This window comes from Labrus mixtus, chromosome 19 (assembly GCF_963584025.1).
Source record: "Labrus mixtus chromosome 19, fLabMix1.1, whole genome shotgun sequence".
Lineage (NCBI taxonomy): Eukaryota > Metazoa > Chordata > Actinopteri > Labriformes > Labridae > Labrus > Labrus mixtus.
Window position 1 is genome coordinate 12,555,539 of NC_083630.1, and position 23,329 is coordinate 12,578,867.

Below are 23,329 nucleotides of genomic sequence, written 5' to 3' on the forward strand. Positions count from 1 at the left end.
TTCAACATGGGGATATTGATTATATCAAAGCAAGGCCGACATGTAATCCTGCCTCCTCTTGTAAATGCATCTCCCCTCCGGTCACATCCTGGGCCTCACTGTCCCAGGATGCAATTATTTAAACTTCTTTTATGGGGAAAAAAAGATTCTCCTCATAAAAATTTTGTTTCAATTTCCATGTGATAAAATATTTTGCCCAGGATACAACTATATGTCAAGCACCCAAAGACAGCTGCAGAAAGAAGTTGAATAATGAATTCCTCCATTCAAATAGCATTCAAAGCAGCTTCTTTGTTCACAGATTAAATGTTTTCATCATGTTTCAAACAGAAGTGCTAATCATTCTCTGCGGCGAGCTTCTCAAATGTGAGAAATCACTGCGTTTCTACTCTCATATGACACCTAATGCTCCTAATGTCTTTGTTGGTGAATAATCAAACAATTACAGTACATCGCTTTTGTATGGAAATTATAACTTGATGCTAAATGATATGATGAGGAAATAAAATAATTCTAGAATCAGCCCCTTTAAAAAAGACAACACAACATACAGTTATTATATTTACTGCCTGACTGATAGGGCGTTTTTGGGGCCGATACCGGTATCGATATTACAGAGAGAGAAAAAAATCAAATTCTGATAAATCGGCTGATATCTCTCTTAGATCTATCTTCCATCTCTAGAGATAGATGTAGATATACACATTCATTGCGTTAATCCCTCAAATGCAGTTATAAAACACTTATGGAAAAGATAAAGAATATAAGACTGACAAGAGGGTAACCTAACTGGAAAGTGACTTCACATGTACGTGCATCACCGCTTGTCACTGTGATGAGTGATAACGCTTGTTGTAATCTATAAAGCGAACTCTGCTGGTGAGAACTGCTAGTGTAATACAATGATACTCAGATGAAATGCTATTTGACTGGTGAGTAAATCTAGTAATATCGGCGATTATCTGTGATAAAATTAGCTGATACCGATAGTCACTTGATATGCTAATATCGGCCGTTATTATCGGCTGGCTGATTAATCGGTCGGGCTCTTCTTAAACGACTTCTATGTTCCTTTAAATAATGTTGTTACACTGAAAAGCAGGAAAATGAAGACAACTTGTACAAACCTAAAGCACATCAAAGAATGTTTTTCTTTCCTTATCTACCAGGCTTTTTAAAGCAACCGCAATCTCAAATGTGTGTGTGTGTGTGTGTGTGTTAACGGCCAAAAGCAAAACTCAAAAGATCACTGTGAAACTATTCGTCTCTTAATGAAGATTGTGCGGTGCAGCACCAGTTCTCACATCGATACATTAAGAGACTTATATAGATTATAAACCTAATACTGTATTTTCTTCATTTTTTCCAAAATTGTATTGCTCCTAAATCTATTAAGTTATGGTTAGTCCATATAAGCCTTAAGCCGACTGTTTTGACTTTTTAAATGTAAGCCCCTCTCTGCTCTTTCAGTTCCAACAGGAATGTGGATGAATTTTAAGAAGAGCCTTCCTGTGTTTTAGTTTAAGACCTTATTTCAGGCTCCCTTTTAAGTGTTTTAATACATCACCACAAAAAAAAAAAACAACACAACCAAAGCAACACAGTTCAAGGAGATGAAACGGACGTCAAAGTGCCGAGCTGTCTTGCTAACACCCTGAGCTGTTTAGATGTCAGAGAAATCCAGAAAGAGAGGAGAGAGCAGATTTAGTCCAGCTGTTTGTCTGCCTGAGCAATTTAGCAGAAAAATGTGTTATTGTTAGGCCTCAGCTGGTGCATATGGTGCAGCTTTACTTTTCCAGGTCCATCTATCACAGAGATACAAATAAAATGTAAAGGAGTTCATCTCTCAACTCTCTCACTTTTTTTTTTTTTTTTTATCCCTCGCTAAAAGTTGGTGGTGGTCTTAGCGTGACAAATCGGGAATGTTGTTGCTACGGGGTGAAAAGTTATCTCAAACTCTTAATACGTTTTCCTGATTTCTCTCAGCCACATCCTCACCGAGGTAATTTACGCCACATATTACCCAAAAGAGGGCACCTTCATGGCTGGCATTGAAATAAGGTCTGCATAAGCAATCTGTTTCCTACTGGCTCCACATCTGGACACTTGGGATTCCAGAAGCCTGAGTTAGTAATTTCATAAATATAGAAGTGTGTCCTAGAAACAAGACTGCTACCTGGGTGGGGGTGGGGTCAGTGTGGAAGGTGGCCCAAGATGACTTTTTCACTCATTTAGTCTCTCTTTGTCATAGATGCCTCTGTCATCTAAATCTGAGCAGTACAGCAGAGTGATTGACAGTTGTGCTTGCTTTTCAGAGCATGTGCCGAAACTGCAGCCCAGACCTTACTCAGCAGCCAGGTAAGATGCTTCGTCTTTTGTTTCCTTTTAACATATTAAGAAACTAAGCAAAGGCAGTGATTCTATTTTGAAAAGGTCTTAGTATAAATAAAAACCCCTCCCTGCCTTTGTAGTAGATAATTCATTAACTGTGTCCTTTTTCAGTGATCCTGTACAATCTTTGAAATGTGGGACTAGTCGAAACAAATGGCAAATTACGTTGACAAACTGCTCTTCTAATCTTTTTGTAATGCAGATAATGAATAATGCCACACTTAAAGACTAATTGAAACATTTAATTTACTTGGAAATGGAAGTCTTTTATCATTTAGTCATGGGCAACAAAATATGACTACCTTCAGCTCGTTTGTTTACTTATCTTAAATCTTGATTTATTCTAATCAGGGCTGCCCCTGTAAAGCTGTCCTCTCACACACTTGATTGTATTCTTAATAGAAATAATATTTCTTAATGTATTAAATAAACCTAGAAACTCTAGAAACTGTTTGTCTTAAAGGAGGAAGTGAGAGTTGATGAGCTTTTGTATAATTAGCTGCATATGATGTAGTCAACTCTGGAGAAGATAAGGAGAGTGTTTCAATAGAAATCCTCATTCAGTTAATATTTTATCCCTCTGCGTACATTATGATAGAGCAATTAAACCCTCTACGATAGTTCATTTGGTGCTACTAGGCGAGACAGTTGCGTCCACAGAACGATATTCAAATCTTGCTCCTATTTGGCAGCAAAGAAATGCATTTCCTTCTTCCGCTGGAGATGTGCTATTTCCACAGTGGTGGATGGAGCTTTCAAGTTATGTGACATTTGACAGGGTTTATTATAACATCAAAGGGAGGCTCCATAACAACATAAAGTGTGGCATATAATTTCAAGTTTTTAAGACATTTGGAAACTATTTAAAAAGAAAAAAAAATTAAATGATATAGACAACGATGATGTTTTTTCTATGTTTTGTGGATTAGAATTTGAAAATGTAACAGGTAATCCCTGATAAATTTAATGAAAAAACAAATGACTGGAAGTAAATATGGAGTAGCATTTAGCAAGTTGTGCTTATTTTAAGTAGACTCAAGTGTTCCATCTTTTTGCCCACTTAGCCCGTCATTGATTTGCTCTTCCTGTTAAGCTAGTGCCCATTAGGTTTGCTTTAAAGCTCACGTGGAACAGCAACATCTAAAGCAATGTCAAAACTTCTCCTCTCCTCTCATTAGGCCCTCACTTAGCTGCCTGACTGTGCGAGCGTGTGCATGCGTTTGTGTGTTGGTGTGTGCGTGTATACAGAGAGATAAGGCGTGGACAGGAGAGACCGTGGCTGTAGTTTATCAGATGGTGCAGAGACATTAGAGGCCTGCATTATTGATGCTGTGGTCAATAGAGGTCTCTGGTGGCCCACAGGAACTGGAGAGTGAAGGATGAGGGAGTGTGAGAGTTCCTCGGCCAACAGAGGAGACCAGAATATCGAGGAGGGAGAGGTAGTTTTATTGAAGCGAGACCGACAAAAAGTTGTTATTTTTTCTCACTAGTGGCAGTATTATTATTTTTTTTAGTTATGTGTGGATCAGTTATTACCAGCCGGGGGTACAGCACACATACAATTACAAATCTGTGACATACCGGGGCGGCTGTGGCTCAGTTGTTAGAGTCGTCGTCGTCTCTCAACTGAAAGGTTGAGGGTTGGTTCCCCAGCTCCTGCAGCAACATGTCCGATGTGTCCTTGGGCAAGACACTTAACCCCGAATTGCTCCTGCTGCTTTGTCGGCGGAGTATGAATGGGATAAGTTACTTCTGATGGTCATTTAACATAGCAACCTCTACCATCAGTGTGTGAATGAGTAGGTGTGACCTATGGTGTAAAAGCTCTTTGAGTAGTAAGGAGACTAGAAAAGCGCTAAACAAGCTCAAGTCCATTTACATCATCATCACAATGGTGTGTTTTGATGCAAGTCTTTACTATCGCTACTGTGTTGAAATTTCAGGATCTAGTTCACTTGGAAACATTGTTAGTCATGTTTAAAGCTAGAAATAGATCCTTACCCGAAAATGTACAGAAGTTGTTTGTATTTACATCTAATGAGGAGGATCATAGACGGAGATTTAATTTTAAAAGTCCATTTGCACGCACTACATTAAAACAAATGTGTATCTCAGTAAATGGAGTTAAATTATGGAATTCTCTCGATAATCATTTAAAATGCTGCTCAAGTATCATTCAATTTAAAATAATGTATAAAGAAAAGGTTCTGGGAAATTATGAATGTATTGAGTTAATCTAACTGATTGTATTTGATTGTTTCTATATTTTTGATCTATTTTTTGTTTTGTGAAAGAAAGAGAAAACAACAGGTTAGCCATCTTATTCTGTTAAAACAATTTCTTGTGTTATTAGGAAAAGGGGGCAGGTATTATAAGTTTTCTTCTTCCTGCTCCTGTTTGCTCATGAACAGTGTTTCAGCATTATGAGAAAATATGTTTTGTTGTGTATTATGGTGTTGAAACCATACACTGAATTGAGCAAATAAATAAATCAAATCAAATCAAACTATAGGTTTATAGGTATATAAATCTAATTTATTATCATTATTATTATTATTATTATTATTATTATATTGGTGTCATTCCTGAGCAGTATAAGCAGCTTAAAGTAATGGATAATGTTAAGCTGATGAGGTAGTTAGCTATAAGTCACTTCTAAATAGGTGAAATGGCTAGCGTAAAGGTTTTTTTTTTTTTAAACATAAAAATAGTGAACTTGAAATAAGTAAAATATTTTAAAGCTTAAATCTTAAAGTAATTAATATTTACAAAGTAAGCTGAAGTTAATGGATACATTGTTAAACATCTTTATCCTAATGTAATGAACACCTGGTTAACATAGTTAGCTTATGGCTAATAGGAAATAGTCAAATTAGACTGAAATAAAATGGATGAAATAATTAGATAAAAGTAACGGAGAAAGAGTTGAAGTGGTTATCTTAAAGGACTCTTTGAACATCTGTTGATGCAAGTCAAGCTAAAGTGATCCAAGCATTGATGACTGTAAATGAATAGGGCTGAAGAACCTCTAGTGCAAAATCCAATCAAACACATACTTACTTAAATGTGGTGGGTGGTGTTGATGAAGTAATTGTAGAGCGCTCTTTGACAAGCCTGTAGGGCCAAGTCAGACAGAAAATCATTGAGATCCACTGGTGTAAATCTTGTTAGGCGCATTTCACTGTCATGCGCATTTTTGAGAACATGGTTGCTTCAGATGCAGATGTTAATTTGTCAACTACACTTTTGTTTGAATCACTTGTTAAAAAGCATTGTTGTCTATTCCTTTGAATTTATCCTCCCTTGTACTGTTCATGTTTGTACTCGTTGGTCCCTTTGTGTTCTCTCTGTATTTCACTCCATTTTTCACGTTGTCTCCCTGCTTGTCACTGTCGGCATGCCTTGCACTCTGTTTCTCACACACTGTTGTTTTGCTCAATCGCTATCTACCTCCATCTCAAACTCTCTTTGGCACCATTTCTACAGCTCCTGTCTCAGACACCCTGGGAAGCTGCATTTTGTCTTCAACATAGTAGAGTTGCCAGCATGCTCTGTGCGGCCTGCGGGAAGGCAAGGCTTGTGTACGGGTTGGCTGTTTGACCTCATCCGTCGTGTCCTGGTTTTCCCTGAGAAGGATGAATCCTCCAGCAGCACGGACCTGCCAAAGGTAATGAGTACTGTAGAAAATGGAGAGCTGGAAGTAGATTGTGCACATTTGTGAACTCTGTGTCTCAACAGATATATAACTTCAGTGGTGCTCGAATTTGCTAGTACAAGTGTTCAGGTGCTTTGAAAGTTGTAACCCTTCTACTCATAGGTAGAGAAAACAACACACCTCCTGGCTCATCTGCTTAGCATTACTCTACTATCTACTGTTTTTGTCTTAGTGTTGTCTCAGCAGTAATTCGTTTGAACTATTACAGTTCAAGAAGTTGTATGGAGGGAAATGCGAGGGTCGAGCAGAATACCAGAAAAACATTGCTGTGTTTCCTTGAATCTGCAAAATTTGAGGCATTAGGGATTCAACCTGTATTTACTAATGTTTTAAACCTTTCAGGGAACTCTATTTAAATGCTTTAAACACAAAAAAAGAGAACACGCTTTAGGCAAGTTGTGTGTGATTAATGAAGGAATTAATTTAAATTAGAGCAAGTAAATCCTCTCTACCCAAGACTCTATGGATTCCAGCTGAAGCTCATGAGTTTTCCTGCTAGTACGTCTTTAGAATATTAAGCCGATCAATTAATAGATTGGTAAGCCCACAGCGGCTTCTTAACAATGTTGTAATTACTCTCATTATTTTAAATTCTTGCTAATGGCCTCTGACCTTAGATCCATGTGAAGTTGAGACCAAACTGCTCCTTTCGGCCCCCCTCTGACCCCTCGGTGCCCTTTATCATGGTCGGACCTGGCACAGGAGTCGCACCCTTCATTGGCTTCCTCCAGCAAAGGTAAGAAAAGTTAAATAATGCTTCATAATGTTCTGTTTCACTGTTATAGGGAGTGTTTTCACCATCGATTGACTCGATGTCACCCTTGCTTGTCTGCATTAGAATTACTAGTCAGTGTAACTAATTATTATTTTTAATGATGTAGACCAACTATGCCGGTTCAGTTTTGTGTTTAAGCTGTAATGCAGCCACCAGCCACTAGCTGGGGCTGTAGCTCTGATTAATTGGCCTGCTGACACCGCTCTACTGCCCCAATGTAAACCAGCACAGAGAACGGATGGCATGTCTTAGGAGAAGCTGCATCAGGTAAAGCTGATATATAACCACTCACCTGGAACCAAGGCTGGTGGGGCTTACCCTGCTAATGATAGCCACATTGTGCAAACCAATTTGACATTGTTTACCTGCAGAGTAATGCATAATGTAAAGTGGGGTTTAAAGTAGCTGTTTGTTATTGAAGAATGTTTCAAACAGCAATTAAATAGGCTTCACACAGTAGGGTTTTGACTGTTTTCTGAGTGTTTAATTTTAGACTAATCAGCGAGTTTGAATTCAAATGTTCATTTAACTGACAGGAAAATAAATCCCTAGAAACATCCATAGTGTTTACTATAGCAAACCAGACATGTTAGACATCAACATTTTGAATACATTTCCTCCAAGAGGAATCAAGTGCATTTTGTAAAGTACTTGATCTTGTTAATATTATACATGTTTGAACATTTGCTGCTAAATGTCAAGTATAAGCACACCAAGCAGCATGCAGCCTGCGTGTTTCTTTGTGACACATGCTACTTTCAGCTAAAGTTCTGCACCCAGTCATGAATATTCACACTGTTCCAGCGATGTTAAATGAGCATCGATTAAGCCTGTTTTTGAGTTGTCTGCAGAGACAATTAAATGAAACCCTGATCGCAGGTGATAAAAGTCAACGTCATGTACATCTCACAAGGCAATAAATCTAGCAGCCAGGGCTTTGATCATGTCAGGGATTATTTTAGATGACTCACTCGTCTGAAGAGGAATAAATTAGGCTCTCTCCCAAGCACAAGTTTATGACTTGGCCTATAATGAAGAGCAAGGAGTCCAAGCAGCACATGGAGCGTTATTGATTTAAAATATAAAAAAAGTCCAGCAGTCCGTGGCGACGTTGTTGGAGTAAATCATTGACTGTAATTGCCGGCGAGCTGGTGTGAGGATATTGACCGTCGGCTGAGTACGTCGTAGTTCTCTCCGGCTTGTTAAACCATTGCTGTTCGTCTAAATACTCGAGGAGTGCATTTGGCAGAAACGTGACATTTTGTTTAATAAACTGAGCTTCTGATTTGACGTCTAAATCAAGATTGCAAAAACGATGATCTGTCAGAAAGATTTCACATGATTGGAGTTGCATCAGTCCAGGCTGAGGCATGTGTGTGGAACCAGGCCCACAGCCCACTATGACTTGTTAGAAAGCAGAGTGAGCCCTTTTTAGTCAGACTGACATGTCTAACTCTTGGGTGGCTTTATAGAAATGAGGTTGTGCCCCAGTCAGGTCCAATTGTCTCTAAATACCCCGGACGTCTGCTCTGTTTTGGCGGGCGGCGTCAGCGGATGATAGCTCTGAGAGGTGACACAGCACCGGCTGAAATGATGGCAGCGGCGGATTGTCTGCAGTCATGTGGGGTGAGGAGGTGTTTGCGCCTTTGGGAGGCAGGAGCGCCGAAGATAGCACACGTTTTCAGACTGACCTGGTTCCACCAGTCGCAGACAGACTCCTCTTCTTAATGATCAAGGTGGAGCCAGAGGGACTGTACTCTGGTGGAGCACTGCGATATGAACCTATCAGTCAGGCTTTGATCCTCATAGTGCTGTCCAAACTTTACTCTTTAATATAAGACATCAAAATACACATTTAAGTGTTTTATTAATGGTTTTCACTTGCAGGGACTTTGTAAGTTGAATCAGAACTCTCAGTAATTGGTTTGAGGAAGCTTTGTTTCATAACACAAGAATAAGAAAAACATACACCAACACAAAAACTTAAATGCTCTTCCAATTTTTAATGGTATTCTTATTAACTTTTAATTATTATTATTTTTCCTCGGGGTGGGAATCCGAGGATAACTCACAATACAATACGTCATGTGATACTGTGATGATTGATTCTTTACATATAATGATTTCTGAATAACTGAAGAATATGAAATGCCTTTAAAAAAAGTAAAGTGCAGACATAATGTATTTATTCACTGCAATTTGTTGTCATTTTCGCCTCTTATCACACTTCATAACTTAAAGGTCCCATATTATGCTTTTTTTGGTTTTATATGCTCTTTAGTGTGTTTTCCAAGTGTCCTTTGCATGTTTAGGCACACCTATGTGCAAAAATTCAAAGTCCGCGGAAACGCGGCTTCTCCTACCTCCTCCTGTTAGCTGTAGCATTAGCTGCACGTAACGCTCGGTTCTAGCCCCCCTCGATAAAAATTTGTCAGTGTGACGTCTTGTCAGTGTGAGATCACTGATCTAAGCCCATTGGCTCGTTGTGGCAATCCCAGCAGCTCATGTTGCACGCCCGTTAACTTCTGTAGCACGCCCACGATATGCCGCAGCCAGCGGTAGCACAGTAGTGCTAAGGTGCTAATGTTTATGCTCCCCTCGGACGGAGCCAGTGGCTGCATTCCCAATATGGTAAAAGAGGCGGGACATTTCCGAGAACCGTGCTGAGTGACTGACCAATAACGACAGAGCGGATCGGCAGACCAATCAGAGCAGACTTGGCCCACGTGGGGCTCTGCAGTGTGGGCTCAGCAGAGCGTAGCTGACGGACTCAGAGCGTAGAGGGAGCAAGAAGGAGCAGTACATGAAAACAGACACTTTTTTCAGACTGTAGCTATTGTGAACGTACAAAAGTAGGTACAAACCCCAAAAAGGGCATGATATGGGCTCTTTAACTTTTCACCGCTGTCCTACATTATCCCACTGTCTTCTTCTTCTTTCGTCACACTGTCAACTTCTTCAAGTAACTTCCATTCACGTTTCACGTTTATTCATGTCTTAAGTACGGAGCCCCTGAGGGAACGTGGGCAGAAAAAGTGAGAAAAAAAAATATCTGTTTCACATGCGCACAAAAACATTCTCGTGAGCACAGGTTAGAAACATAAACATAATATTTAAAAAAAAAAATGTCAGTCCATGTCCCTTTTTTAGGGGCTCTGAACAAGAGCACCATCGAGGGGTCATGCAATAGTGAAGATGTGAGCCAAATGAGCAGGGAAACCTTTTTACAATGCTGTATTTCTTTATTCAAATATAAATATTTGGCACTAACAGATTTGTTTAGTTTATCACACAAGTCAGCGAGACGACAAATTGCCTCATCAATATTTCGTCCCACTCCTACACTTTACTGCTAGGAACAAAAACTCACGTGAACCAACATATCAGCTCCAGTGTCTCCTCACTTCCTCCTCCCTCGCCCCTCCCTCCCTCCCTCCCTCCCTCTCTCATCCTCTCTCCCTGCCAGCTGTGTATTGTGCCTGAGGATTGTGAAAACGTGTCATGGAGCGCTCCATTATACAGAATCTAACTTGAGATTCCAAACAAAGCCTTGGCAGCTGACGCTGCACTCTGATAGGAGATAACAATCACCAGTTTGTCAACGGGACACAGAATCTGCCTCCAGGCTTAAGAAGGGTCCTGTTAGCTACAAAACAACATGGGCAAACTTCGATCTACCTACTCCTCCTACCCCCACCTTCCACCCCTGCTGTTAATCGATGGCTGTTTTCAAAAGTACTTTGTATGAGTTTGTAGTGCCGGTAACAAGTGGAAGACGAGTCTTTAAAGGTCAGAGGCTCGCTTGGTGGTACCAGGAGATTTTAATAAGGCCTTTCCCCAGTACTCTGGTATTGATTGCTATGCTTTGAGTGGAAGGATATCATAGATAATGTGATTTTCAGTGTGTTTCTGTTCAGCCGGGAGCAGTAACAGTTAAACAAATGTGATATTTTTTGCTGAATGGGTAGCCTGAAATAATCTTTATACAGCTCTAACAAGCTTTTCTTTGAGGAAAAGAAGAGTCCGATTGCTCAGTTTTATATTTAGGTTCGACTGCACAATCAATATGACAACTTCTATTAAAGTTTGTGTGAACAAATATTGTGCTCTCATTATCAGGGCAACCACACAGCTGATTACAATTAGACTACAGCGTCTTTCTTCTCGCCATCTTCCTGTGTTACGAGAACATTGAGAATTCAGCACGTTGTGTATATGTATGGGTGTAATTCTGCAGTTTAATTTCACTGATTAAGCCTCAAGCTGTTGTTGTATTTAAGCTTTTCTGTTTTGTTTCTTCTTTCCATGCCCCCAAAAAAGCCGCTCTGAACCTCATGCACGGAGCTGCAAAGAAAGCAGATGATGGATATGAGATAATTGGGATGTTTACAAAGTCTTTCACCTCAGCTTTCCTCACAGTTTCCCCCTCCTGCTGATCATCTGAATGACGCTGAAAGGCAACTGCTTCTGATTTCGACCCCAAATGGAGTGCTCTGTAGATGCTGCTTTCCCCCCCTGGGATTGTATTGCAGGCTGTTATAGTGTGGGCATGTGATGTGATGTGATTTGTATTCAGAGAAAGGCGCCGGTGTGGTCTGCTCAGAATGGAATCCAGGTTTTTCATATTGCTATTGATCCCTTTAGGGCAGGCAGCGAGAGGAGGGAGACGAGTCCACTAAAATGAGTTTACTTGAGGCTGTTTGCAGATCAGAAGAATCTGGTCCAGGATGCTAATGGATGGGATCTGAGTGTTTGGATCCAGCCGGCCAGACAGCTCTGTTACTGAGCTCCAGACACAGAAAGAAAGTTCAGACTAACTTCTTGAGCAAAGTATGTTTTGCAACTGGTCAACTTTTTATCTAATGAATAAGGGCAGAGCGTCGCTGTTTTATTCACCGACTTTTGCATTGTTTTGTTTTTCTCAACAGCCCTAATCAGAAGAGAACTGGCTGCAGGTACAGGAACTCCTGTTCCTTGTGACAAAAATACATGGAAATGCATCAGTTGATAGAAATATCAGATCTTCCTATTCTCTCTTATAAACATCTTGCTATGATGAATTTCCATGGCCTCTTCAATAAGAAAGTAAATTTGTTTGTTTATTGTTCCAACATGAAACTGATTCTTTTTAATTCTAGATGTTGATCTTTATCAATACAACCCTCTCCCTGTCTTTCTGCTTTTAAGACTAATATGTAAGAATGCTTCAAGAAGCAAGTAATCACTCTTCTAGACATTTCACTTTTAAATTTGAGTGTAAGCCCTTCATGTTAAAGAATCATTTTAATATCAAAGACATGTTCACATGTGCAATATAGTTAAAGGTGCACTATGGAGTTTTGGTAGAGAAATGTGGAATTTGGAGAAGTGTACAGATTCTGTGGTATATGTTCCTAACTCTATACACAAACTGTCCTCAGAGGAAAATGTTGTCCCTGTAACACTGGTTGAAGATAAAATGCTACGCTAGAAATTATAGTGGAGGGCCTGCAAAAGTGAAACCGTAACTCTCCAGGTAGCTTTTAAGCTCTAAACAGTGTTCCAGAGACACTTTTTTGTTCTTTAAATAAAATGTGTGTATTCAGTTCAGAAAATGTTTCACTTCTCCAACTTTAAAATTACAGTATATAGTGCACCTTTAACATTTTTGAATTCCCTGATTTTTAAATGAGAATATTTATCGCTTCAGCACATAAGTATCATATTTTTCCTGATCCTAACAACTCCATCAAACAGAAGCTGCCATTTAAACTTTTATGACTGTTGGAAACCACAAAGCTGGATTTAGTCTGTTTGTGAATATCAAAGATTTGTGTTAAGGGGATCGAACCCCTTATCCTGCGAGTGCAGCAGCGCAGCACAAAGGGCCAATGCCTCTCTGTGGCATTCCTCAGCTCCTCGTCGTGGTTGGTCCCTTTTCTCATCCCGTTTCTCCCCCCTCCCCCCTCTCGCCCTCCAGACGGGGGCAACAGATAACACTGCACTCTTTAGACACTCGACTGACTGATGGCATCATGAAAGGTTGGGGGTCAACCGTTGTTATCAGGAAGAGAGCTGTCACCTTTGCAGCAGGTGTGCGCCACAGATACCGGCACCCTCAGAGTTGCTTTGTGCGCGGTGTGTTGCCGTCGTCTGCAAAGGATTCTGGGAGCTGTGCCAGACTTCTGAGCCACTAGAGGAATCACTTTTACTGGGGAATTTTTTTTCTTGCATGCAAGCGCACAAAACCAGAGCTGTGCACAAAAACTACACACACCAAGCACACGCTGCAGTTTCATTTTCAGTAACAGTTTATAGTGATGGCCTCTATCCTTCTGTTTGGGTGAAATTTAATAATACATATAATGTCCTCGCTGCAGCACACACAGTCGTTTCCGAACATTAGGCAATTGTGGCACTCGGTGTACTGTCATTGCAGACAGTGCTTAATGGTGTCACTACTCTTCTTTAACCTCTGCTGCGAGGAAGGACTCTCTCTCCTCCATCTGGCCGGGTCGTCTGTGAGTATTGATTGACCGCTAACATCCGTTTCTCTGACTTTCAGAGAGAAGGAGAAGCAGGAGAAGCCCGAGGCCACATTTGGCGAGACTTGGCTCTTCTATGGTTGTCGACACAGAGACAGAGACTTCCTGTTCAGGTAAGCTGTATTGACCTCAGACAATATACAAAGAGTCCTAATATATATTTATATATAGACATTTACATTTTCCATATATTCTTTCCTAAGCCTTTTGTGAGTCAGACAAACACTTCTCCAAACCCACATCTCTATTCACTTTGCCACTGTATAATCCATGCAATGAAATCAGTGACCTGCATAATGAGCATTTCTATCTATGTGGGTGTTCTTTACTAAGTTCTTATACAGGAGCATATATTAAGTCACTATTAAGAAATCAGCTCAAGGATATATTTGAAGACGTATGGGAAGGGAAAAGATATGAATCCAAGGCAACAAGGTCTTCACCTGTGAATGGAAAGGTGAATGCTTTTACACGAGCAATTCATTGTAACTCAAGGCAAGCATATGCATAGAGGTTCTATGACTTATATAAAGGTTGGAATCTGCTAGGCATTTCTTTTCTTACTGGGGAACTATTTTTTTCCACTGTTCAACTCAGCTCGCCACTGATTGTTGTCCTGACCACGGACCTTCTGCTGGGGGCCTCACTCTCATATTGCTGTAGACTAGATGAGAGTTTAAAATCACAGAATTTGAACTTGACCTCATTTTTATTTATATCTTCAGGGCAGTTTCACCCAGAACTCTTTGGCATATGCAGAAGTCGATGCATTGGCCAAATCTGCCATCTGCGGTTCTGAATCTCACAGCGCTACATCCATTTTACTGGCACCAATGCTTTCTTCTTCTTTTGTTATTTAAAGGCAAACAGCTTTTAGATGGGCTATAGTCAATGCATGCATACCACACTGGTAAAATGATAAAAACAAATGTTTTAATCTAATAATCTGATTTCTCAAAGATGAATGACTATTGTAATATTCTAAATTCATGTATGATTCTTTGAATAAAAACTCAAATCCTTTAAAGGAGCAGTATAGATAAATGATATCTACTGAATCAAATCATAAACCATACTTACTTACTGACCTTACTTTATCATCAGACATTAAGGAAATGTACTATGTTGAAGTGCTGGCTTCTCTGACAACAACTTAGCAGCCAGTAGTTCCTCCTCCTAAGTTTCGATTCTGATCTGGAATGGTCGGTATTGGTTTTGACCAGAGACGGTAGGTGGTTTTAAGGCCCCCTCCCTTGGCTGTTTTGGAAGTCCCCTACAGGTGTTGCAGCGATGAAAGCAGGTTAGGCAAGCCAGCTGGTTCAGATATTACCGATTATACCCGACCTTAAAAGCCTCTGCGTTTATCTAATAAGCTCCACGAACAGAAACGTGGTCAAACTAGGATAAATACTGAAGATGTTTTTGAAAAATGGAGTCTTTCAAGACTGATGCAGAGCTGGCTAAACACTGAAGCTTCCATATCTAGGATATGGCAACATGTGTGTGTATGGACTTTAGGGAGGAGGTCCTTTAAATGCTACCTGTCAGTCACAGATTGCTCGTTTTTAAATATCCAGAGCAGTTAGGCTCAGAATTCAACAAATCACAAATCTTACTTCTCTTCTTGTTTTGAGTAAAACGTCATATTTGAAATATGTTAGGTAGACATGTAGCTTATTGGCAAGTATCTAATATTAGGAAGGCTTCAAAGAAAAGATGGATTTATGATTGAAAAAGGGTTACTCATAGTGACTCACTTGTTTTCCTGCTCCAGCTTTTGTTTTTGTTAAACTGCCCACAAGTTCATTTTTTTATAGAATTTTGCTGATTTAGTTCAGCAGTTTGTGTCAATGTAAATATCCTGGAATAAGCTCAATAGGTAGATTTCATATGAAGTCCTAAGACCGGTACTGAGGAAAACATGAAACAGATTTTGCGATTACAGGAAAATTCACCGCACACAGAAAAGCTCACGTCCAGTTTTACATACAAAGTTGACAACTTGTTCGGTTACACATAACAGGCCGATATTCAACAAGCTTTAAGAAATGTTTGAGTTTTGTTTTGAAGGCTATGTAGTTGTCACAGTCCTTGACTTGTGCTGGGTACTTTATTTTCCAGGAATTTGTGCCTCTAAAAGAAAGCACCTTCACTTTCCTGTCTTGGTTCACTGTCATGGCTCTTACCGGCACAGTTTCAAGGCACACCAGGCAGCTGTTTCAACAAAGAAAAATACAGCATAAAGAAAAGCCTAGCAACAACTGTAAATTGTAATGGCATTTAAAAGCTAGAGAACTGTATACTTAACCTGAAAGGTTTCAAATCAATTAAACCTAAAGAGGAAACGGAATTTCTTCTCATACACGTGCGTGCTGGTCACAAATATCACTCTAGATGGATGCATATTCAGATTCAGATTCAGATTCAGATTCTTTATTGTCCCACAAGGGGAAATTTGCGTTGCAACAGGAGCACACAGAAGACAAGAAACACAAGGACAACATCACCATAAAACATAAACCAAAACTAATTTAAAAAAATCAGACAACACAGCAAAATATAAAAACAACGCAATAAAATCAGTCAAGAGTCCATACCAGAATGGAAATTCAAGTTATTAAAGTGCAAAGTGGATATGTTTCTTAATATTGTTTCTTAAAGAAAAGTCTGTTGGCTGAATATAAGTTTTCCATATCACCTTAAAGATGATGCTCTAAGTCAGTGTAGTGTTCACAGTTGTTTCCTCAGTCGATGCAGCTGTGAGCTTTTTGAAGGTTAATCCTAAATATATCTGATAAAAGATTAATTTAATCCGCCACAGAGAACTGATTTTGAATCAACAGGCAGACTCTGTACTTGATGCAGATTTGATCAAACTCAACTGAACCACATCTCTATTGTTTATTACCTGGAGGGGTTTTATATTATATTTTCTTTATTGTATTTTTTTTGTGGATTAGTGCTCCACACTGACACAAGGTTTTCTTGACAAAAACCCTCCATATGCTGATCCTTACAAACTATCAGAAGTCTGTATTTGTATTGTGAATAACAATTGAATCCAACATGTTTCTACACCTACTTGGATTGACCTCGTGTTTAGTTAAAGCGCTGTAGATTGACATCCACCTGCGAGGAGATCATTGCTCTGATCTCTCTGCCTTGGCTTTACTCGCTCCTAAACACGTGCTAATTGATCGCCTCCTGCCACTATCAGCAGCACGCGGGCACTCGATGCTGGTGCAGCGATCAAGTTCTGCTGCAGGATTAAGTACAGCGTGAATGGATTAGCATCCTTAAACACACACCAACAGATCACAGAGGATGCTGTTTGTTCCCCTTTGTTTCCTCTATCCCTTAGTTAAATACCGACACACAGGCAGGTAGTGGGCTGTGTTTGTTCACAGTGTGGGCCTCTCTGATGAACACCCCCGCAGTGTTGACCAAAGCGATTAGTCTGTGTTTTTATGAGCCACCCATGAAGAGTTGTACTCAATTTAAATAGGTTAGCAGAATGAGAACAACATACCTGCAGCTGAATTGGCTGCCTGCATTCATCTCTGTTGGATTTCTGTCAAAGTAAATACAATTTGGTGTTCGGCGTAGCCTTTCCAAAAATAAAACCTGTTCATCATAATTTACAGTATTTCAGATGAAGAGGTTGTAAGAAGAGAATTGAGACTTAAACTTGCTTTATTGTTGCATAAACAGCCTTTTATTGTTCTAAACCATAGATTGTATATACTGTATAAGAAGATGGATGACATGATATCTTCCCCAAAGTGAAACCAAAATATTTGTAGCCCCTCCCACTGAGTGGCTGCAGTAGAGGTCGCAAGCTCCATCTCCTCCATGTTATCAGATCGTATATGGATCAAACTACAAAATGTAAATACATGTCCAAAAACATTTATCAATTATCATTTTATCACGATTTCAGTCATTATATTTAGTTTTCATTGTGCTGATCTATGTCTATAAATGCATGATTGACCGCTTACAAATGTGGCTCCTGCGGTGCTATGTGCACTATATCTTTTTAAAATGAATTTAAAGAGGACATATTATATCTCTTCTCCACCTTTTCAGACAGTCTCCTGTGGTCTAAATGAAACATCTGTGCTGTGCTTTGGTCAACATATAACATGAATCAAGCACAAGAGGAGGTCTGTGACCCTGTATAAACCAGCCCTCTCAGAGCGCTTCGTTCTGGTGTGTATGTCTCTTTAAATTCAATGAGCCCCCCCTGAGTTTTCCTGGTAGACTTCAATCCTCTGTAGCGAGAATCAAAATGGCAAACCTGCGCAAAAGTTTTGCTCTAGGCTGGGGATGGAGTCCATGGGTGGAGATATCAGGGGAGAGGAGGGGATTTTCTTTACCAGAATCCCACCGTGATGTCACAAGTTGAGCACATTTCAAAAACTGAGTATTTTTCTCTGTGTTGTAAGACTTATGCAGACCACAAACAAAGGACTGGATGGGTTTATTTTACATTTTGTGGGTCAGTAGCCGACCCAAATATATGTTCAAAAACACTGTAAAAGTGGATTTTTCATAATATGTCCCTTTTAAAATGTATTTAACCAGGAGAAATCTCATTGATATTAAGAATCTCATTTACAAGAGTGTCCTGGCCAAGAGGGACAGCAGCACAACAAAAGTTACAGACATAAAACACAGAATAATTACAAACACAGATCAACATGTCCTGAGTGACAGAGCAGAAAGTCAAAGGATCTACAACCTGAAGCATCTTCCCCCAACACCTTCAATCTCACTAGCAGGAAAGAGAAGGAAAATGAGAGAAACCATAGTGAACACAAACATAAGAGTCATTGAACTTTCAGTAAATGTAAGCTTCTGCTTTAAACCAACACAAGAGTATGTTGTGCTGTACACTTATCCTTTCCCCCCTTCTCTGACTTTTCTCTTCAAGTACAGTGGCTGCTGCTTGGATCACATCAGCGTCCGTGATTTTGCCACAGGCTGTTGTTTGTATAAACACTCTGAGGAGTCTGGCTGATTTGGGCTTGACTGTTCTCTAAGAAGTCAGCTGTCTTTTGTCATCTGCCAGTTTTTGCTCAAGCGGTTATCAATCTCTGATGATTCATATTCAGACGTCAAACAAACAAGGCTCCGCCATCATTCTCCTCGTTTTCCATGTTGTTGTTTTTCTCTCGTTCAAACAGACTTTCTAATCACACATCTTGCTCAAAAGGACGTGATCTCTTTTAATGACTCTTGTCTTCAGTCAAAGGTTGGATTGTAAACAAAAGCCGGAGAAGCAACTATTGAGGATGACTCACATTAAACAAAAGCTCCAAAACTCATCTTCAACTTTTAGTATTTTCACACAAGTATCCATGTGTTATTGGAAAATGCCTTATTATAGTCTTGGGGTTGCTGCGAACCACAGACCCCTGAGGCGAAGACCTTCACCCATGATCTTTGAGTGTGCGTATTCTCTGTTAGTGTGTTTCCCACTGCTTAGATTTAAACAAGATGCTCTGAGCTTCAGTTAACCCTCACTCCCTCTCCACCTTCCTTTTCCTCACCCCAGGATCTGTTAAAAAAACAACACTGAGGCAGAAGGAGTATTAGTTGGCAAGCGGACCACATAGAGAGAGAGCAAGGTTACACCAAACTGCAAGGCTGTGAGGATTGTAAAAAGATGCTTGAACAGGATCTCAACCTTGCTAGTGAGACCCGGATTAATTTGCACCGCTCTTGTTAAAAAAAGGACAAATTGGTTGTTTACCATCAGTGTTGTGCTTTATCAAGCTTCATACAGTTGTTTTGCCTTGTGAAGGGTTTGTATTTAGACAGTAGAAGCTTTAGTGGAATCTTGAGGGAGTCTGTGAGGCCAGAAGTTTTAAACTTGTAAAAATGAAAGAAAAAAAAATGGAGAGGTGTTATCTCACAAGGTTTTTCTCTTTCTAAGGGAAAACTTATTTTACAAACCAGGAACTACTGGTCCCGGATTACTGTAATAACCTTGAAAGAAATTGGATTTATAATTACCTGAAATGTTTTGATGTGTCACTGCAATCCTTTTTCCTTTTGCCCAGAGAGGAGCTGGAGGGATTTGTGTCCAGCGGTACCCTGAGCCACCTCAAGGTGTGTTTCTCCAGAGACAGCGGGGAGGAGGACGGACGACCCAAATACGTCCAAGACAACCTGCTAATTAACAGGCAACATGTCACCGACATCCTGCTCAAACAGAACGGTTACCTCTTTGTCTGCGGGTGAGTCTGACACTGAGATGAATGCATTTGTATTATTATCAGTGTTCCCCTGGCATGGCGGTGTTATGTTGTGACACTTCTGTGTGAAAGGACTACAGATCATGCCTCTCAGTTGCAGCTGTTTTTTTTTTTCAGTGCCCTGGGTAAATTTGCATGTCTAGACTATTATGAAAGGTCTCTCTGAAGTATGGAGTTAACTTGTACATCTGTATTGACGCCTTTGTTTGGTAGAATGTTGTCCATATGTTTGTATTTACCGTACTTAGATTTCCTGTGAAAGCGTTTTCACAGAGATCTTTGCCAGTTTTTCTTGTTACAACAACGCTGCTTTTCTAGTTTATTTCAGTTCAAGACCTTGACTTATTTTATCTCTACCTTAGGATAACAAACCTGTTTCTCCCCCCCCCCCCCACTATAATGGATTCATTTTTAATTAAAATAACAAAGCTTGTTTTCTCTTGATAAGGGATAACTTTCTAATGAGCTCGAAATCAAAACAACAGTCTGGTCACTGTGATAGGCCATGCTGCCACTGCCCACTGCCCACACTAAGGTGAAGGGTCTACAAGAGAAATGAGTCAAGATCTCCAGGAACAACCAGAAATGAGTTACTATCACAGGAAAAGGGAGTGAATCAAACGTATGGATGCATTTCTGCTTTTGAGAGGCTTCTGTAGTTTGTTTGACAAAAACTGTATGGATGGATCGTGAAACCTTGGAAATGTTTTTCTTTATTGCAAGTTTCCTTTAGATACAAAATCATACACTTTTCAAAATTCTAGTGTAGCTGTTGTACATTTTAAGGTACATACAGTTTGGATTCCCTCCTTATTTTGAGTTCCCTTTCCATTAACAAATCACATAAGGCAGTGAAGGCATATTCACAGTATTTCACAACATCGTAAAAATACAGGTGAAGCCACTGTGCTACATGAAATATGATCTTTATTTCAGCTAGTATTATTCAGGCTATCAGAATAAACAACTGCTGAGCTGCTTCTCAGGGGGGGTTATTGCCAACAGGAGAGAGTGAGGGACAAAAACCCTCCATATGCTGATAAACTACATGTAGCCTGTGGACAGAACGCCTTTTTGGATGCTGCAGTGGACATTGGAGTTGTGTCAGAGACATGATGTAGCCATGAAGCAATTCAGTGCCAAGTGCAGACAACAACTACAGCTGTCGGCTGCTGACAAGTTCTGCTCCCAGCAAGGCAGATCATTCATAAAATATTCATAAAAGGTGCCGAAGTGCCTTGCTCTTAAGCAAGTTGCTCAAAACTCCTGTGTGTCTCTGCTCCGGCTGACCTAACACTGATGCAACTACTTGTACAGTTTTGAAGCATTCAACGTGTGCACATACTTTCTTTTCCCTTCTTTCCAAATACACACCCTCTCTGTCAGTATAAAGATGCAAAGACACAGCAAACACACCTTATATAAAAAGTGTCAGGTCAACCTTTGTATGGCTCTATATCTCCTTTTATAAAGGTGTTTGTCGTTTCTCATCACTGCCAGGCTGCTCAGCTCACTTTTTGAGTAAATGATGTTTGAAACATCAGAGCTGGCTGAATTCCTCAGAGTCTAAAACTTCACTTAAAGTCCACAGGATGATGAATCTCTCACAATATGCTGCCACAGCAAGACAGAGATTTCAGCAATTTCCTTCCAGGATGCGTTCCTGGACTGGCAGCCCATGCTGCTTCCACAAAAAACAAAAATGGGCTTGCCTCTGTGCTTAAGACTGTGATATTTCTAATACTCTTTTTCTCCACCAGAGATGCTAAGAACATGGCTAAAGATGTGAATGACACCCTGATAGAGATGATCAAGACAGAGCTTCAAGTGGACCAGCTGGACGCCATGAAGACACTGGCGGGGCTGAGAGAGGAGAAACGCTACTTACAGGACATCTGGGGCTGACAGCAGATGACAAGATAAGGGAATTCTGCAGCATCCACTGTGCTCTTTTACACCTCCCAAAAAAATCAAATCAGCCTTCTCAGCTGTAACCTCCAGAACCATAAAATTGCAGATGCTGAAGCCCAGACTGAGTTTACACCAGCCTTTGCCTCAAAGATGGAATGTAGCTTGCTGACCCGGGGATATCAGCCCACTACATCATCCTGGGCTTTGCTGTTTGAACAGAAATGACCTTGGTCAGGGCAGTGGTGCTGGAGATTGGTCCCGCAGTGTGAAAATGCTTTTAGTGTCGACAAGCCTCTTTTCCTGCCTTCATCCTGTCTGGGGAAAAGGCATTTACTTCCGTCGGCTATGATGGAGTGACTTTGATGAGACCGAGAGCGTGATATAGCTACAACCTAGATGGCAAAAACACAGCAATTTTAAAGTACAGAAGAAAACAGTAAACGGTTTATTGTCATTCAGGAAGGAAGAAATCATTTTTAAGCATAGCGAGTACTTTTTTTGGAATGTGTCAAACCACCTTTGAATGCCCCAAAGTTTACATCAGAAATCACTTTCAGTCTAAATTCTTACTTTATTTCTTTCTGCTTCTTTTTGAATGAATAAATAATGATTTTAAAGTGCATCAGAAGAGAGTTCATTTTCTTAAGTATTTTCTGGAATCCTCATATTTTCATCCTAAATACTGTGGTTATTATAAACCTATCAGTGTTTCCCCTACCATTATATTAGGGGGGTGGCCCACCCCCCCCCCCAACGGCCCCCGCCCCCTTGAAAGGTCAATCTTTTTTTTTTAAGATTTATTTTTGGGCTTTTTGTTGCCTTTATTGTAGAGATAGGATAGTGGATGGAGTCGGAAATCAGGGAAATTAAGTCATTTAAGGATACCTTTCCGATAGAAAAGGACAGCTGTCATTAAAAGTAACACATGAACACCAAGATTCCTTCAAGTGTTTGTGTCGGCGTGTCGGCGTGTCGGCGTGTCCCCCCCCCCCCAACGCTGTAAACCTAGGGGAAACACTGCCTATTTAAGAGAAGATGAAGACAGGTTTTAGTGTTTGCCCCTCCAAAAGTTACTGTTTTTTAAATTTATTTCAATAAAATGGGACTTTTGCCAGTGATTTATAGCTTTACTGTGTTAAATTTAATTGTAACACTATTTTAAAACTATAAATCATTGTCTGTCTCCCCCAGCCGACTGCCAGTTTTGGAGCGAATGAACTCCAACTTAGAACTAAGTCCTGCAAACTTGACCAAAATCTCTCAAACTGTGGGGAAAACAAACACAACTGTGCCTTGTGTGATCAGGAATTAAAATACAATTTGGCGTAAACCTTTGTTGTCTGCTGCTTTTTCTCCCCATTTGTGAACACAGGTGTGTTTGGAGATGACCTTATTCCAGTTTCTGAAGTACAGCTTTAGAATGTAGGACTGAACAAGCGGTGCATGTTCAAGAGGCAATGGGAATAATTTGAGAGCTAATGAACTGTGATTGATTGGAAGTGATTGTTTTATTTAAATTCAGAGATAATTTAATTGTTGAAGGTGACTTTGGTCAGAAGATGAAGTCACACTCTGCTAATTGAAGGCTTTTCGCAATGGGCCTCTTAACGCTGATCAGAGCCCCAGAGAGAGAGGCTTCTCAGAATTAAATCTTCTAACAGCAGTCTTTTTATTTATAGTCTTGTAGGAAAGGGAGAGAAAAACATGTTTACAATCTCGGCTGCCTGCGCCGTAGATGACACCCCATTCG

The 23,329-nt window shown here is 40.1% G+C and overlaps 1 protein-coding gene across 1 annotated transcript in view; it reads left to right on the forward strand.

The window, feature by feature from the left end:
* mtrr (5-methyltetrahydrofolate-homocysteine methyltransferase reductase) overlaps positions 1-22,909 on the forward strand; it is a 30,359-nt gene extending 7,450 nt beyond the window's left edge. The window contains exons 10-16 of the mRNA XM_061064792.1: positions 2,316-2,358; positions 5,878-6,058; positions 6,724-6,842; positions 13,426-13,518; positions 19,474-19,650; positions 21,429-22,312; positions 22,632-22,909. Coding sequence (XP_060920775.1) covers positions 2,316-2,358; positions 5,878-6,058; positions 6,724-6,842; positions 13,426-13,518; positions 19,474-19,650; positions 21,429-21,573 — 758 coding nt within the window. The 3' untranslated portion in view covers positions 21,574-22,312; positions 22,632-22,909. The remainder of the gene's footprint in view (positions 1-2,315; positions 2,359-5,877; positions 6,059-6,723; positions 6,843-13,425; positions 13,519-19,473; positions 19,651-21,428; positions 22,313-22,631) is intronic.
* The last annotated feature ends 420 nt before the right edge of the window (positions 22,910-23,329 follow it).